The 16,783-nt window shown below is 42.8% G+C and overlaps 2 protein-coding genes across 2 annotated transcripts in view; one reads left to right on the top strand and one right to left on the bottom strand.

Moving 5' to 3' along the window:
- The window catches only part of UMPS (uridine monophosphate synthetase), a 55,693-nt gene that overhangs the window by 18,949 nt on the left and 19,961 nt on the right, over positions 1–16,783 (bottom strand). The gene's annotated exons all lie outside the window — the stretch shown is intronic.
- The window catches only part of ITGB5 (integrin subunit beta 5), a 78,950-nt gene that overhangs the window by 52,708 nt on the left and 9,459 nt on the right, over positions 1–16,783 (top strand). The window contains exon 11 of the mRNA XM_081871487.1: positions 15,703–15,925. Coding sequence (XP_081727613.1) covers positions 15,703–15,925 — 223 coding nt within the window. The remainder of the gene's footprint in view (positions 1–15,702; positions 15,926–16,783) is intronic.

Below are 16,783 nucleotides of genomic sequence, written 5' to 3'. Positions count from 1 at the left end.
GGAATTTCCACTCCGCATCACTACTGAAAAGCCATTAGTGGTAGGGGCCAGGTGAGCCTCTCTAGGGAGATGAGCACATCTGGGAAGGTTCTCTCTTCAGGTAGGCATAATAAAGGTTCCTCTTTTTTTGGAGGAGATTTTTGGGATATTCTGTCCTGGGTTTTGCCTACTGCAAAGGGTAGTCTGATCATCCCTTGCCATTGGCTATGCCTATTGGGGCTCTTGGGAGTTGTAGTTCACTTCTGGAGGGCCAAAGGTTCCCCACACCTGATTTAGAGCCATCCTTTTGGGCACTGCTCTCCTTTCTTTACGCTGCTCCTTGAATTGGATGTGAATAGCAGAAGCAGCTGATCGAAACCACCTCCACCGTTTTAGCTACTCGAGTGCCAAATTGAACTCTGGCAGTCATTAAACTCTGTAGCAGACAAACCCAGAAGGACAAGAACACCCTGAGGAGAATCCAGAAACTTTGCAAAAGCATTCAGCAGCAGCGAGGCAGCTTAAAAATTATGTGCAGATCAGAGAATCTGGAAATAAGATATATCTGCAAAGTTCTGCAAGCTGGTGGGCACATCTCAGGATGGATAGTGCTTTTGATTGTGAATTTACAGGGCTCATATAATATTCTTTTTACTATGGCAAAGGAAGGTGAAAGCATGTTTTATAGCTAGCATATGATGACTTGGATGCCTGGAAGCTTTCCCAGGAGTGATTCAGTATGTTTAATTGCAGTGCAAGTCAAAAGGAGACAGTGTGGTTTGTGGATGAAAGTAGCCCATACATTGGGGAATGAATCTTAAGCCACATGGAGTGTTGAATCATGTCAATGCTATATTTCATGCAAGTAAAATAAGATAATTGATGCACTTTATGAGGAAATGGTTATGATAATAGGGGCAACAACAAAAGGGTATGATTTGGAATCAGTTGAGGATGATCCAAAATAATTTAAAGGAATGTAACCACAAAGGAGAACAGCAAACTCCCCCTGCTATCAGAGTTCAGCCATACTGTATCTTATAATTTAGAAAATTCTGCAAAAATTACACACAGTAGTAGAGCAGGGGGAGGAATGTTTGAATGGGGGGAAAGCCCCAAATGTTACAAAATCTTTTCTCTCTCCAGAGGGGTAGCCATGTTATTTTTGTGTGGTTTACTTTGCTCATTACGATTGAAACATTCTCAGCTAGAGTTCCTGCCTCTTGCAACTTTTGTGATGCAGTCTCTTGGCACTAGTTGTCTGCTTTAGAGATCAGGATCCAAACAATTAGCAACACATTCTTTATGCTTGATGTGTTGCTGATGCATTTGAATCCTTGTAGATTTTGAGGTCTCTGGAGAAGGGGTGCAGTTCAGACAAGCTGTCCTCCTTCACTGCTGAACTCTTGATTCTTTCCGGGTCAAATGCCTTTTAGATTCTTCGTAAGGATTGCTCCCTTTTGCTCAGAAACAGGTTGGAAACTGGAAGTGATACTGAAGTTTCATCTTGGTTGCACTTGTACAGTAGACCTTTGGAGGATTGTGTGGTATGTCACGCAATAAGGCTGCAATCCCATGCACTCTTATTTAGTAGCAAGCCACATTCAACACAATGGAGCTAACCTCTGAGTAAATGTGTGTAGTCTAGAGCTGCAAGAGTGATAATGGTTTAATAGTAAGAATCATAACTGAGAAGGCTTTTGCACTTGCCTCTTTGAATTGTTAGAACTATATCCCCATGTGCTCCCATCTCAGTTTCTGTATTTTCCCCATTTATCAGCATTTTATAAGCTTAGCCCATAAGAAATATGCATTAAGGTAGGAGGGTGCTGTATTTTGTTTGACCTATAAATTTATTGTTTAGTATAACTTATAATTTATCATTGTGGCATGAATTTCAGAACCTTATAACTAAGAGGTTATCCACCTTCATTAATAAGCATTCCGTTTCTAATGCAGATTCAACACAATTTTCTGCACTGTATAATTCACTTAAATAATATGTACTTAGTTAATATTCTGATTCGAGGAAAGAGGGAAGCTTTTGACAGGACAAATTCAGCCTTCTAGGGCAGGAACCTCTCCCTACCCTAAGACACATTTTGGTTCTGTTTTCCAAATTCCTATTAGTCAATTGTAGCTAGTTATTATGTTTTATAGCCTTGAGTTTTTCTCTTTCCAAAAGATGCTTAGGAGCTGTGTTTAAATATGTGTTAAATGCTCCAAATACATTGTAAGAGGACAGATGGGAAAATATATCCAGCTAGATTTCTCTGTTTCTCACTCTCTCATTCTCATAAGCTTCCCAAAGAAGCAATTTCTTAGTTCCAGCAGATACAAAGAAGGCCAACTTGTACAGACTGACCAGGCTTTTTAACAGTCTTTCTCTTTCCCTCAGCATCTCTCTCTTTATGGCTACTGCATTTTGATACATATAACTGTGTGTGTGTTTTCTGACTCATGACTAGGGATGGGGAGAAACTTGCGTTGTTTCACATTTTCATACGAATTCATGCTTTCCGAAACAATATGCAAACTGAGATGCAGCTATCCTTCAAAATTCATGTTCCTTCGAATTTTCTTAATGTACTTCTCCAACCAAAGATTGTGTACAAAAATGTGGCCTGGGGGGGGGGGAGGTGCGCATAAAAAACAGCACACAATAGGGAAGATGGCTTTCAAAACTGAATATAGCAGGAGAAACACATGCTGAAATACTGATGCATTTTCATTGAGACTTTTGAAAACCTGGTGTGGAAATATGTACTGGACTGAGCAGTGAGATTGGAAAAACGAGAGACTGAAATGGACAGATTTATTCCTCCCTACCCGTGACACTTCTGGTTAGCGGCATAGATTTATGGATTCCCCAGGCATGTTTTAAAAGAAAGTGAGCCAGCATTGGGGTCTGCTGGCCTCCTTTTACTTGAATTCCATTCCAAGTGCCTCTTAACAAGGATTAGGCATGGCATGCTTCTAGCCATTATTGCCACATGGGTGAACATGTAGAAATGTGGGGTCAAGATTTAGGTCCCTCCGATGTAATAAGGACTGACATGAACAGCAGGAAGTGGAGTCCTGTTGTTTGTTGCTAGTTGTAGCGGGGCGGCTTCCACTATGTGCATTAGATTTTGAAGATATTCTTTGTGCTTGGGAGTTCCAATAGCTTAGCAGTCTTTCTTCTTCTTCTGATGCACGTGTCTTGGGGGACATCAGCCTTATTCCCTCAAGGGGTTTATGGAGTCTGTTTGACACCACCCCCATCCTGCAGGCATCTCTTCTTCAGCTCCCCTCTCCCATCCTCCCATTGCTTTTGCCTAATGCCCTTTGTAAAAAGTCAGGAGTTGATATTCCTGCTGGGATCTGTCTGTTGCCCATCCCTGTAATAATGCAACAGAATGCCACTAACAGCTCAGGGGGAGGGCAGGGGAACTTCCCCTTGCTTGCATAAAAATTAAAAAAACAGTAGTGGCCAAAAAATTAACCACTTAACCACATACTGCCCAAGTGATGTGAAGCCAGAGCAGATGTGAGCAAGACTGATGGATACTGGATTTTTCCAGAATTAACACAATGACTTATGGCCCCTTTCACATGATATGCAAGAACAGGTTATATACCTACTTAAGGGTACAAGGAGAGTTTCATACCTTCTGGAACCCCTTCTTTTCACCTAATAGATAATTTGCAGGCCTGGTGTTTAGTTTGGAGATAGATGATACCAGTATATGGTATATAAACATCAGTTGTTTATGATTTATACATGCAAATGTGTGCTACTTTCAGTAGAGCACACCTTTGGCTGTGCAGTCCTCTGAAAGCAACAGAGTGCAGAGATGATGAGAATCCACATATGCTGTCTGTCTGCAGTGTGTTGGTTTCGGAAGGCTGCACCTCCAAATACAGTTTCCATTGAAAGCAATGCAGTCCAGAGTTTTTGCTTGGATGATTGGTACAGTACTGGGAAACACATTTGTATGTGTGCATCCCTGATCAGTAGTCCTGATTCTAAGGCAAAGTGACAGTGGAGCAGTTTTGGACTTTGAGAATGTGCTTCTAAGGCACATCCTGCAAAGCTAATTGCCCCCCCCCCCCAATAACAGTCATTTCTAAAGCTGTAAGTGAAGCTTAAAGGGTCAGCTGTCTGCTTGCATACTTTCTATTAACTCTGTGGACCTGACAGGGAAGAATACATAGGTGGTATCCCTGGATCTTGGGCTGCAGCTTCTGCTTAGCAGGCACACCTGTTGCTTGCCAGCTCTACTGAGCTACCAGGCAAAATCAGAAATCATAGGATCATAAGAGTTGGAAGGAACCCTGAGGATATGCAAGAATATGCAGTTGTCCCTTATGAACCAGTTCTAAACATGTGGGTCACAACTCATCCATCTAGATTGAAATATACTTGCCCTTTCTGTGCCCCCTGCTCCTCCACTGCTGGTTAACGAATGACTCTGGATATATTTTCTCCTCTCCTGTGTAGTTGGGACTCATTAGTTGGGAAGAGTCTTCACATTCTACTTGAACAGTATGCGCTATATATTGTTGTTGATAAAAAAGGCAGTTCTTAGATCCCATCTGGCACTGCCATGTGGAATGAAATCATGCAACTGTCACATGCTTTTTAAAATGGCTATTGGCTGAGTAATCACTGTTGATGTTGAAACCTCTCTCCTTAATTAAGGCATCATCTTAAAACATGTGCATGTGCTGACTAAGTGCTACTGTATTTCTGAATGTGCTTATCTAGCATGTTTTTGTTCCTTTTTTCAGATCAGCTAAGCTGCTCTTTCCCCCTGTATTAACCTCTGATTTCTGAAACCTTTACTTGAAATTTGCGGTTTAAAATAACTTTGTGCTGGATGTGCATGTTCAAATGCTCATTTAATCCTGTTTAGTAAAGAAATAGATGCAAGCAGTAGCAGCAGAGCTGTTTTCCCCAATACGGGAATGTGGTATTGCACTGCTGGCATTAGATTGAAGATAGCATGAACATAGTGGGAAGGATTAAATCTTTGTTTTTTTAATTGATGAGAAAAGCACTAAAGCGCCATCCTGGTAGCACAGGAATCGCTATTCCATTCATGTCCAAAGCCTATAAAAAGGGAAAGCAACTGTTCAGCATCTGAATGAATTTGGCAGCAGCACTAAAAAGACATGAGCTGTGTATATACAAAGCCCCTCCAAGTAGTGAATTCCTGTTGCATGCACCAACTTTTTTTAACTCTGAAAACCCAAAAGACCATTTTGGCAGCTGAACTGATAATCCAACTATTATTTTCAGTATACTGCAAAGTATTGTTTGGATGCATCTAGGATGGTTGGAGCAGCAAAGGAGACTTCCTTGAGTATAGAAATCCTTGTGACCCATATACTTTCCTTTCCAAGGGAAGAGGGGAAAAAAATCAAACTTCCTAGTCAGCAAAGTTGTGAAAGAAATTCACAATTTGCACAAAGATGACGGGTACAAAATAAATAGATCTCTGTTTCTGCTTATAATGACCCCTTGTTTGCTCATCCCTTTTGGATTATTGAAATCCAGTCATCTCAGTAAGGCATGCTGCTTAGCATATTAGTTGACTCTTTCTTCCGGCTTGTCAAAAAGCAGGGAGATTTCAGCAGAATCCTTAACTTTTTCTCCTTGCCTCCCACTTACTCCCTTCCCCAGACATTCTCGCCTCCAGTCCTGGCCCAGGTTATAACAGCTATACATTTATTGTATAAGCTGTTCTTATCTGTAAATATATGGATTCGATGAACCTGCTGCATTTATGCTGGGCATTCAAGTTAGGGGGAAAAGGCAGAATGTGTGGGAAATGATGAGGCACAGAGGCTTAACCTGTTACACAGAGACATCAGAAGTTGCCTTATACCAAATCAAAACATTGGCCCATTTAGCTTGGTCCTGCCTGCGCTTAATTGGGAGCAGCTCTTTAGGGTCTCAAAAGAGTCTTTTCTAGTCCTGCCTAGTTAATGGAGATCCAGGGATTGAAACTGGGACCTTCTGCATGCAAGGAAGGTGCTCTGCCACTAAGCTACACTCCTTCCCCAACTGTTGATTTCCTTTTGTGCTCTTAAGCACATATAGCACCTTTGGATGGCGGTGCTGAGGCAAAGGGTGGTGTGGCCCACTGCTGTGCAACATTCTGAGGCTGCAGATTCCTCTGAGCCCTGTGATGCATTCACACCCTCTCTCTTTTCCCCTCTCCCCACCACCTCCATCCCTGGTGCTTTCCCCCCACGAAGACAATTTTTCCTGCTAATCCCAACAATTGATCTCTTACATGCATCTGGTAGGATGTTTCCCCATGTAGTGCAGAATGCACCGTGTTGGGAAAAGGCAAATGAGCTGCTTCCATGGCACTTTACGCTGCAGAGAGCAGCCTCCCGTGATATTTGTTCTGTAATTTATTTATATTTTTTGGCGGGGTGGGAGAAGAGGAATGACAGGGGCAACGTGACTGAATATCCCATTTGGCTTGGCCCATAATAGGGCAGGGCTTGCTCTCCCTAGGTTTAAAACAATGAATGTGTGATATTGGTATTTTGAGGTGGTTTAACAGCTTTCTCTTTGTAGGGTCAAGGGGTCCCATGCTGCTCCAGCCACTCCCTATGCCTTGGACCCTTGGGTCTTTGACAGGCCCTTGTGTGTTTTTGCATTGGATGGTTCCACCTTCCACAGCTGACAGCTCTGCAACTGCTTGTTCATGTGGTCACTTGTCCAAGGATATGAGAGAGGTCTTCCACAGGACTCCTGACATGGGTGTCTGCAATATTTTTTTCTGGTATGGGCAAGGGGGACCCAAAAATTGAAAAGGGGGAGCAGTCTGGTTTCTCACACAGAAAGGAGAATAGTGTTTGTACATTTTTGCCCCATATATCTGACTCTTCAAATGCTAGGCACATATCCTTTTTAAAAAAATGAATGCTGGGAATAAACAGATTATGGTTTACTTGGGGTGTGTGAGAGATGTGCAGACAAGAATCTATGATGTTCCTTGTTCTCCCAGTGAGCATCCAGTCCTGTAAATTTTGGTTCTTCAGGAAGCGGCAATAACACACACTTAAAGAGTTTATAAAGGCATCCACTGCTTTCCCCACTTTTGTTTCTTTTTTTAGGGGCCTGAGTGGGTGGTTAGGGCAACGAGTGCAGTGGCGCTTTAAAGACTCATTGATTTGAAGTGGCATGAGCTTGAAGTGGAACAGCAAGCTTATATTCACATGGGTTGACATACATGCCCTGTTAAGTCAAGTTAACATGTTGAAGGCTGAGGTGGAATGTAAAAACACACCTCTGCATAGTTTTGTGTTTTCCTGTTTAAGACATAAGCAGCTTATGGTTAGTGTATAGCACTTTGTTGTGAAGTTGCCTTAATGAAAGCTTCCATGGCCTTCATGAAAATTCAGTACTTTTAGTCATCTGACCAAGAAGGAAAAAATGGTCAGAACACTCACAGGTTATTTGAAGCTTTTTGCCTGCAGAAAAGGAGGGACTGAATAATTTTGCTAAGGAAAGCCTTCATCCTTAACATGTGCAAAGGTCACAAAACTCGAGAGTCTAGAAGGGGAAGGGTTGGACGCCTGCTTTTTGCCAACTGCTAAATTAACTCCAGTCATTTCTTAGCCCCTGCTGAGAGCATGAAAAACAAGGGTGTGTGTGAAGACAGGAAGCAAACTGGAGGGATGGTGGAAAGACTATAATGACTTCATGATCTAGGTATCCTTAATGTGAACTGACAGTGTTTTTAATTATTGTTGTTGTTTATATAGTGCCTCTTTTTTCTCCCTTCATTTTTTAAAATTTCTTTTTTGTTTCCCTTCTTTGTTAAATTTGCAAATAAATAATAATAATAATGAAGACAATTGTAGTGGCTGAAGTCTGTGGTTTTTGTAAAAAAACAAAACAACACAGACTAAATGGAAAATGCTGACTCAAAATAAACGGCATTAGGAATAACTGGAAAAAGACGATGTTCTAAGTAATAACTGCATCTGTGAATGCTGAATGATTTATATGAGAAGGGTTGGCAAGACTGAGGGTGCTGTAGTCTAAAGAAGTGTAATGTTTTGGAAGAGCTGTGTTTTTCCAAATACTGCCTCCCAATGAGGCATGTTTGTGTATCTGTGTGACTTGTTGCATAAGGCATCATCTGCACCATCCATTTAAAGCCCTGCTGCATCACTTGAAATGCTAATGGCTTCCTCCAAAGAATCCTGGGGACTGTAGTTTCTTAAGGGTGCTGAGAGTTGCCAGGAGACCCTTGTTCACCTCAGAGTTAAGAGTTGTTCCAGAGTGCTCTGAGAAAGAGGGACTGATTGTTAAATCACTCTGGGAATTGTAGCTTTGTGAGGGGAATGAACCCAATGCTTCATTATGCATAATGGTGAGCTTATTGAAATATGTTTGGGAATTGCCCTGTTGCAGTTTCTGTGGGCAAGGCACATCTTTTCATATACACCCAGGGTGGGGTGTCCATATAACCCCAGTGCTACAACATGTATGCTGCTTTCTTAGGTGAAGAAATGTGTTATTGGGGGCATTCCAGTCTCCTTGTACTACAGTCTGGAAAATGGAACCACCAGCTCTTGGATCTATACAGCCACTGTTGGCATTGCATTTCTTTTCCCCCCCTCCCCCTGCCCCCTTTTGGCTTGCAGCTCTCACTTGGGGTGAAAAAGGATCCCTACGAGGTTGCATTAAGTTCTACTGCACAACATAGGCCTAAGTGTACAACTGGAGTGCACACATTCATTGGTTGGGTTGGGTTTCTTTTTATATGTGATCCTGCTGAGCAGGTGAGCAGCACGTTGCCAGAATACAGTGAGCGGAATAACTAGCAGAAAGTGACCAATAGTGGATGCTTTTACATCAACCCCCCATCCTCTCATTCTTGATTTATTATATTTATCATAATTTTTTCCAGTTACAGTAGTGTGTGTGGGCAGAAGATAGTGGAACAGGGAGGACAAGTTGGCTTAACTTTTTAATTATTTGTCCTGAGGCTCAGTTGTTTCTGTGAGGGTTTTTTGCTCAGGCATCCTCCCTCTTGTTTCAAAGCAAAAAGCAGAAATTGTGGGAGCTGGGAAAAGTGATGCTGGGTTTTCTTCAGAAGCTTATAGATTGTGCACAGTCTGATTTCACAATATACAAGCAACTGTGCAGATTCATGTCTTGCTGGAATCTTTTTTTATTCTCTTGAGTCTGGTAGTGCTCTAGCTTTGCCCATCTTCACAGTTGGTTAATCTCTTTTAGCCCTAGTAGTCTGCCATCCCAGGAAAAACATCTGGGAGAGCTTCTGCTACCTTGTGCAAAATTCACTGTGTAGCAGGGTATGATGCGTGCTTATTTGTGCTATTTTGGAATGTAGACAGAAGCTAATGCTCCTTTCTTGAGTCATGGAAATAACTCTGTTGGAAGCTGTTTAACTTGTTTGCCTAAGAAGGAACTGCTTCTCGTTATACCCTGTTTCTAAACTCAACCTTCTAGATTTTCCAAAGTTCAAAGCTTTTTCCTGCATTCCTCTAAAGTTTGTACTTACTTATTTTTAAAAAATTGAATCCCACCAAACAAAGCCTGCAAGGCAGCATGCAACATTATGTAGAAATAACAGTAAAACTACTGTAAAACGCCCCAAGTATCAACTTTATAAATTGGAGTCTTCTAGACAAAAACAACAGCAAACAATATAAAAATTAGCTTTAGTGAGTCGGAATCCCAAGCTACCTAACCATTTTAGGTCTCAGATCCCAAACGTTTCACTAACAATGTAAGAAGCAGTGCAGAGCTGCCATAGCAGGCTTTAGGGGAGAGAGAGTTCCACAGTAGGGGGCTGCTGCAGAAAAGGTCCCGCTGCTTGTAACTACTACCTAACATTTGCTAACAATGGGACTTGGAGCAATCCCACCTCCTCAGATGATGTCTGTGCATTCTAGGGGATAGTGTCTTCTGTGGGAGAAAGCATTCTGTAAATCAAGGATAGCCAATGTGATGCCCTCCAGATGTTTCGACCACAGCATCTCCTAGCATCCCTGACTATTGGCCATGCTGAATGGGATTGGGGGAAGTTGTGGTCCAAAACATGTTGGATACCCCTTGCCCTAAATTAACCTGGACCAATATATATGTCTTTATTTAGGGCTTTAAAGGTTAACACCAGCACTTTGAATTGTGCTCAGGGATAATTTGAGGACCACTTCATTTTTTCTCAACAGTAATGTTTTGTTCTCCCACCATGTAGTGGTGAGCACAACTGAAGTTTCTGATCCCTCTCTTTAGAACATAAGAAGAACCCTGTTAGATCAGACCAAAGGCCAGCATCCTGTTTGCCCAGTGGCCAACTATTTATAAGGGTGCAATCCAGCTCCATTAAAATAAGTAGGAGTCCTGCTGCTGACTTTAGTGGGAGTCCCATTATGATTTAAGGTGCAAGAGACAGAAGTTAGCTTGTTTGCCTTATTTCTGTATAAGTCATCTCTCTCCATGCTGGAAACTTAATTGGACTGCATTAGAGCTCCCATCTAGCACCATGCGCGCGCGCGCACACACACACACACACACACACACACACACACGGGCAATCATGCATTTATTTATTTTTAGGAGTTTCCATTTGGGAAATATAAAATGCTACTCAGCCAGTTTAATCTATTTGTAATGGTTCCACTTGGGTTTTGTTTTCCTTTCCTTTTTTTCAAAAACCCAGACAAACGCAATGAGGACTGGCATGTGTCCTTGTAAACAAATTGCAGAAAAGCTGCAGCGTGGAGGTCTGTGTCTTAAACTGTGCCAAATCTCTTAATTTGTATTGTGCTCTTGACACTCCTGCTGAAAAGGCAGAGGAGTGGAGAAAAACGGAAAGTGAGGGGGAGGGAAGAGATGAAGGGAGATGGTCTCTTTGTTGTGCCTTGTTCACTTAGCAAGGATTCCTGCATGAAATGGGGGCAGAGAAGGACAGGGCAGCGTCCTGCCAAGCCCCTGAACAATAGCAAGACAGCAGTGTTCTCCCAGTCTTTGCTTATTTAGCTGCAAAGGGATGCATCTCGGAATTTGAGTCTGAGTCAGTCCCATGTATCCATCTCCCTTGTTGAGAAGGGAATAGCTTTGGTGAAACCAGCATTGTTTCTTGGACTGCTGCAAGTTCCCAACTCATGAATCTGTTGATTTAGCTGGCCTGTGTGTCTTGTTTGCATCTCCTGGGAGTTGGGAAGGTAATTTAAAGGGAGGCAAACTGCAGCGCCTTTTACCATAACAAAACCAATAATATTTAAGGAAAGAGCTGTGGCTCAGTGGCAGAGCATTCGCTCTGCACACAGAAAATCCCAAGTTCAATCCCTGGCACCTCCAGGTAGAACAGGAGCCCTTTCTGAAACCCTGGGTAGCTGCTGCCAGTCCGTGTAGACAGTCCTGAGCTAGATGGACATGATGGTGTTCTCATCTCCTGTGGCAGTAATTTAGCAGCAGGACTCCAAGCTTGAAGGAGTGATACCGTTATCTCTGTTTTGTCTAATATCGGGACAGTTTACATATTACAGCTGTAATTTGTGGTGGTGGCTATGAACTATCCCACAGAGAGGCTGTTACCTTACTGTGAGCTGTTCATTTGCAGTTGCTCAGCGAAGGCATTGGTCAGTTTTCATCCTGCAAAATAAGGGTCTGCTATCACTTGCTGGAAAACACCCAGTCTTCACAAAGGTCCATTTCATTCCGTATTCATCCCACAGTAATGGCCATCCATTTCATTCCGTATTCATCCCACAGTAATGGCCATCCATAGAAAATAAGTGTCTTTGGTCACAACTGTTTAACCTGCAGCTGTACTCTGTCCTACAACACATTTAAGTTGTAGTCTGTGCTACAAGTGCCTAGCCCTAAAAGAAATTTACATCCTGCTGACCAGTTGTTTTGTGAGCAGGGCTCAGTAGTGTGGAAAGGCTAAGGTGTAGACTCTCCCCCCCCCCGCCCCAACTTCCCAGCTGTTTTGGTTCTTTTCCAAAGGTACAGATGTGTGTATCACTAGCTACTGCACTGGCCCTGTTGAAGTGTGAGCATAATTCCGATTTGAATACAAAACCCCTCATCCTGCTTGGGGCTGTGCACACAGAAGCCTGCATCCATATGTACACAGGCCAGTGGTGGTGCAGGGCAGTTGTGAATCACTTGCCTGCTCAGACTGCACTCTTGCCTGACACTGATTTTACAAGCATAGAGATCTAGGGGAGAGAGCTTCTGAGAATGTTGCATGGAAACGATCAGGTTGTCAGTCTGCTCTCTTTTAAGAGCACTCTAATAAAATTGGCTATTGATTTTAAACATGGAATTAGGTTTACTGCTTTCAGTGGAAGAGCAGGAAACATCTGACATCTCATTTCAGAGTTGGACTAGAAGCAGCTCCTTGTGGCAAGCAGGTGAAATATTTCTAGCAAACGGCATTAATAAATTGGATGCAAAACCAAAACAAGAATGGTGGGTTTATCAAGTGCACAAAATATATTTATTTAACAGCAACAGATGCTAGGGTACAGATGTGTGTTTCTTGATACTACCCCCACCCCCAAAAGAGAGATGCTTTAAACGTTTGATACTGGTACCTTACTATCATATAGCTGACATTTTGTTTCAAGAGCAACATAACTCATTCACCAATTGAAACATGCTGCAATCATTCAATTTCAGGCGTAGCATTTTTTAAAACTGAAGTACTGTAGGCAGAATGCCCTGTTTCAGACGTGTTAGTCACCCAGTCTCTGTATGTTGCTTTGACACCTCTGACTTGTTTTTAGAATGCACTTTCCCTTCTTGGGCTGAGATTATATTCCAATATCAAACAGACTGCCACAGGCTTGGGAATTCTTGATGCATTCGTGTCTTGGAAGCTGGTTTAATCTTGGTAATGAACCAGTTGCAGCTCAGTTTCTTTCATGGTAATTCCAGCTGAGCAAACTTTTTAAGTGTCCAAAGATTTTCCTTGCAATAATGGAAACAACAAAAATTAACCAGTGCCTCTCTTTCTGAATGGAATTCTCCACATCACAAAACCTCAGTTTGCGTCCGAGTCAAAACACATGCACTTCTCCCATCTGGCAGGAGGAGCATTTACTGCTACTTTTGAGAACTACCTGCCTTTGTTGTCATTTTTCTCTAGAAACAGACAAAACCATCAAATACACTTTCAGAAAAGTTGGGTGGTGCCATACTTAATAACATACCACAGTAGCTACCTGCTACCACAGAGGAGGGACAGTCTCATTTGATGATTCATTTTTTTTTAAATTAACAAAACACCACTTGGTTTAGTATCTTGGCAGTCAACCTTGCCATCAGTGCCACCTTCAGGTGGATAAAGTGGGGCTTGCTGACAGCAAAATAACTTCTAAGTTGCAAGCTTGCAAGTCTTTCTTTGTAGCTGCTTCCTTACCTGCCCCACACCTGTCGTCACCTATGATGTCAGGTGGGTATGGGGGACATGGGCTTGTGGACTGGCTTTAACACTATGTGGTTAGAACTGGGAATTTCACAGCTGAACCAATCTATATTCCTGGATGTTTTAAAGTTGTTGTCTGCATAAAAAACCATCTTTAGCACTCCAGCGCTTTTGCTACAATTTGTTTATTATTTGTGTGTTATGTGCTGCTCTGGAAGTGATGCTGGCTTTGGAGTGTCAAGCAGCATTCACAGGATTCCCAGAAAGTCTGGTGGGGCTGTATCCAACACCTCTTAGGTTGAAATGGCCTGCAGCCCTTAGGTTACCGCTAATATACTCTTCCATCCTGCTTCACATTATGCAAAACTTTAGGGTGATGTAGTCCTTGTTCAATGCCCTTACAGTTCCAGGAGACATGTACGAGGAAAGCAGAAGTGAGTGCTGGGTTCAGCCACGAAACTTTCAATGCAAGTCACTTTTCCTCAGCCTAATCTACTCCACTGTGAGGTTCAGATGTGATAGCAATACATTAAAACAAAGACTGTTCACCTTTGGAATAGAGGGGGGGGGGAATTAAATAAATCAAGGCATTATGTTATATATGTTTTCTTTCCAATGTAACCTCATTGACTCTAGTAGGAAAGTTACTGCAGGTTCTACACACCCCCACCCCCACCCAAATGTCTAAGGAGGGGAGCCAGGGACCTCTACTTTTCGAATATGTTGAACATCCCAAAGTGGCTGGCCTGAAGTTGTTTGGTTGGCTCAGATACGCATGCTTTTTAAGATCCTCTTATTTCCAAGTATCCTAAATAGCAAGTCACAACCTCTGTGAATGGTTTTTATCATAAGCAGCTAAGAAATGATTCCTCCAGGGAGAGATTGCTGCAAAATATTGTCAACAGCAGTGCTGCAAGGTCTGTAGTAGCCTTTTAATGTTTGTTGGTGTTGGCGCAAAGTAGAATCTGTTATTTCAAAACAAGGAAAGAGACTCTGAGATGAAAATATTTAATAAGATTAAATATTTGTTAGTGCAAAACAGACGAGGATGAAAAAAAGAGGGTGGGGTTTAACTAAGAACATATTCCTTCAGCTGCATCAGGAAATAATCAAGAGCCAAAAAGAGTGTGTCTGAACTTTTGCTCCACTTGAAACAATAACTAGGAACTTGCTTCTATTTTAATTTTCTTGCTTAGCCCCTTGGTTTGTATGCTGTACAGCTTACGCTTGCCAGGTGGGATCTACAAATGAGATGCCACCTGTTTTAAAAGTGTCCTTTATTCCGGAACATATCAAATGTATAGCCTTGTTACTTTTTACTTTGAGTCTAGCAGTCCTTGTGTAGCTATTCTCATGCCAATTAATTTTAGCCTTTGTTGAGTTCTGGTGTTGAGTGTGTTGGGGTTGAGCCCAAGAGTGGAATTCCATGTAGTGCTAAGTGGGGTATGAGGTTCACCTCCACAATGGGACTTTTTCTCTCCCTCCTACTCCCAGTGTGACCCCTAAACTTGCTGTTTCCCCCCCCCCTCCAAAGCAGATTTAGAGGCCAAGGGATGGGCATGCACATGCAACCATTAGCCCAGAGAGACTTTGATAGAACTTGCGGGAACTTGTCATCTCCCGAGCAGCGGTCGAAGATAAAATGGACCATCCTTGGATACCCTTGAAGGGGAGAGGGAAGGGATACATGTGTTACAAATAAGATGTCTGGCCAGCTTGATGATTTGGGGCTTTGCTACATTCCTATGTAGAGGATGGCATCAGAAGTATGTTACATGTGCTTTGTTTATCCTTGTTGGTTGGCTGGTTTGCATTGTTGTGGGGAGGAATCAGTAAAGCTAGTCCCCACCTGCAGTTTGACGGGGTACAGCTGACAACAGATGGGAATACCATCTCATGTGCAGCCTGTGAGAACTACACCATAGTTTGTAGGTGACACTTTTTGCTGAATGTGATGTCTCCCTCCATAGTCAGTTTTTACTTATTCCTGCTATTGCCCTTTTTACTACTACATAACACTTTTAATTTGCACAGTATTGCAATCTTTAATGTGTTTGCTTTCAACCCAATCCTGTGAGGTAGCTCATTTAATATCCCCATTTTTCAGACCAGCAGTGAGAACAGTGATGTTCCCAAAGTCTCACAGTGAGTCTATGGCTGAGCTAAGACTTTTTATCATTGAACACATTGGCTCTTGGGTAGCATTACTGCCTCTTAATTGGATTTTCAGCTGTCTTCTGGAACTGTGTCCCCATTTTGTTGGCAGCATAAGTGACGCCTGCTCTGTTCAATTTGCCTCTAGGTCATGGGGAATGCCACTGTGGGGAGTGCAAATGCCACCGTGGTTACATTGGGGAGAACTGCAACTGCTCGACAGAGACGGGCCAGTGCCTTTCCAACGATGGCCAGATGTGCAGCGGCCGAGGCAACTGCATTTGTGGGAAATGCCAGTGCACAGAACCGGGTGCCTTTGGAGAGACGTGTGAGAAATGCCCTACCTGCCCAGGCGTCTGCAGCACAAAAAGGTATTGTGTGAGCTAGCTAGAGTGAAAACCCTTCTAATAACAACTTGATGACAGTGCCTGATTATGTCGCGCTCCAGCTTCATTGGTGTCCATCCCACCTGCCGATATACCTACAAAAATTCAGGAAGCAATGATGCATCACAGCTTGAAATTTACTTATCACTAGAATCCAGTGAGGTAGCTCATCAATATTCCCATTTTTCAGTTGGGGAATCTGCAGCTGAGACATGCGACATGTCCAAGACTACATCCATGAGTCCACTCTGCTTATTACGGCTTATTGTAGATGAGACTGTAGCTTTGAAGTACTTTCCATACCTGAAGTCTTTGGCTCAGTTTTTGGCCTCAGCAGTTAAAAAGGTAGAATTGGGGGGAATCCGTTTGAGCTAGAGGGTAGGAGACTCAACAGTCCCAGGATCATGCATCTACCGTCTGTCTTCATGGAAGGCAGCAAAGGATGTAGTTCTGTGGTAGAGCAGCTGCTTTGGAAGCATAAAGTCCCAGGTTCGATCCCTGACATCTCCAAGCAGGACTGGGAATGTGTCCTGGCCGAGATCCTGGAGAACCACTCCCAGTCTGCATAGACAAGGACTAATGATCTGACTTGATATAAAGCAGCTTCCTATGTTGCTGTGTTCTATAGTTCTAACATCCATTTAGCTTGCATTGATGGATGTTTGTTTTGCTTAATGGCACTTGTTCAGGCTTGTACAGCTGGTGACACCCCGCCACCCCCAAGCTGAATGCCACTCCTTGCTTTTGTATTGGAACCTGTCAGGTATCTGACAACCTCCATCCCCCCCCCCCCCAGTTCTAAATCATATAGCAAAAACAGGTTTATGAAGCTGTAATATGTGC

This window comes from Podarcis erhardii (assembly GCF_964252035.2).
Source record: "Podarcis erhardii genome assembly, chromosome: 1".
Lineage (NCBI taxonomy): Eukaryota > Metazoa > Chordata > Lepidosauria > Squamata > Lacertidae > Podarcis > Podarcis erhardii.
Note: the sequence above shows the minus strand (reverse complement) of the source record. Positions and strands in the feature narration are given on the sequence as shown.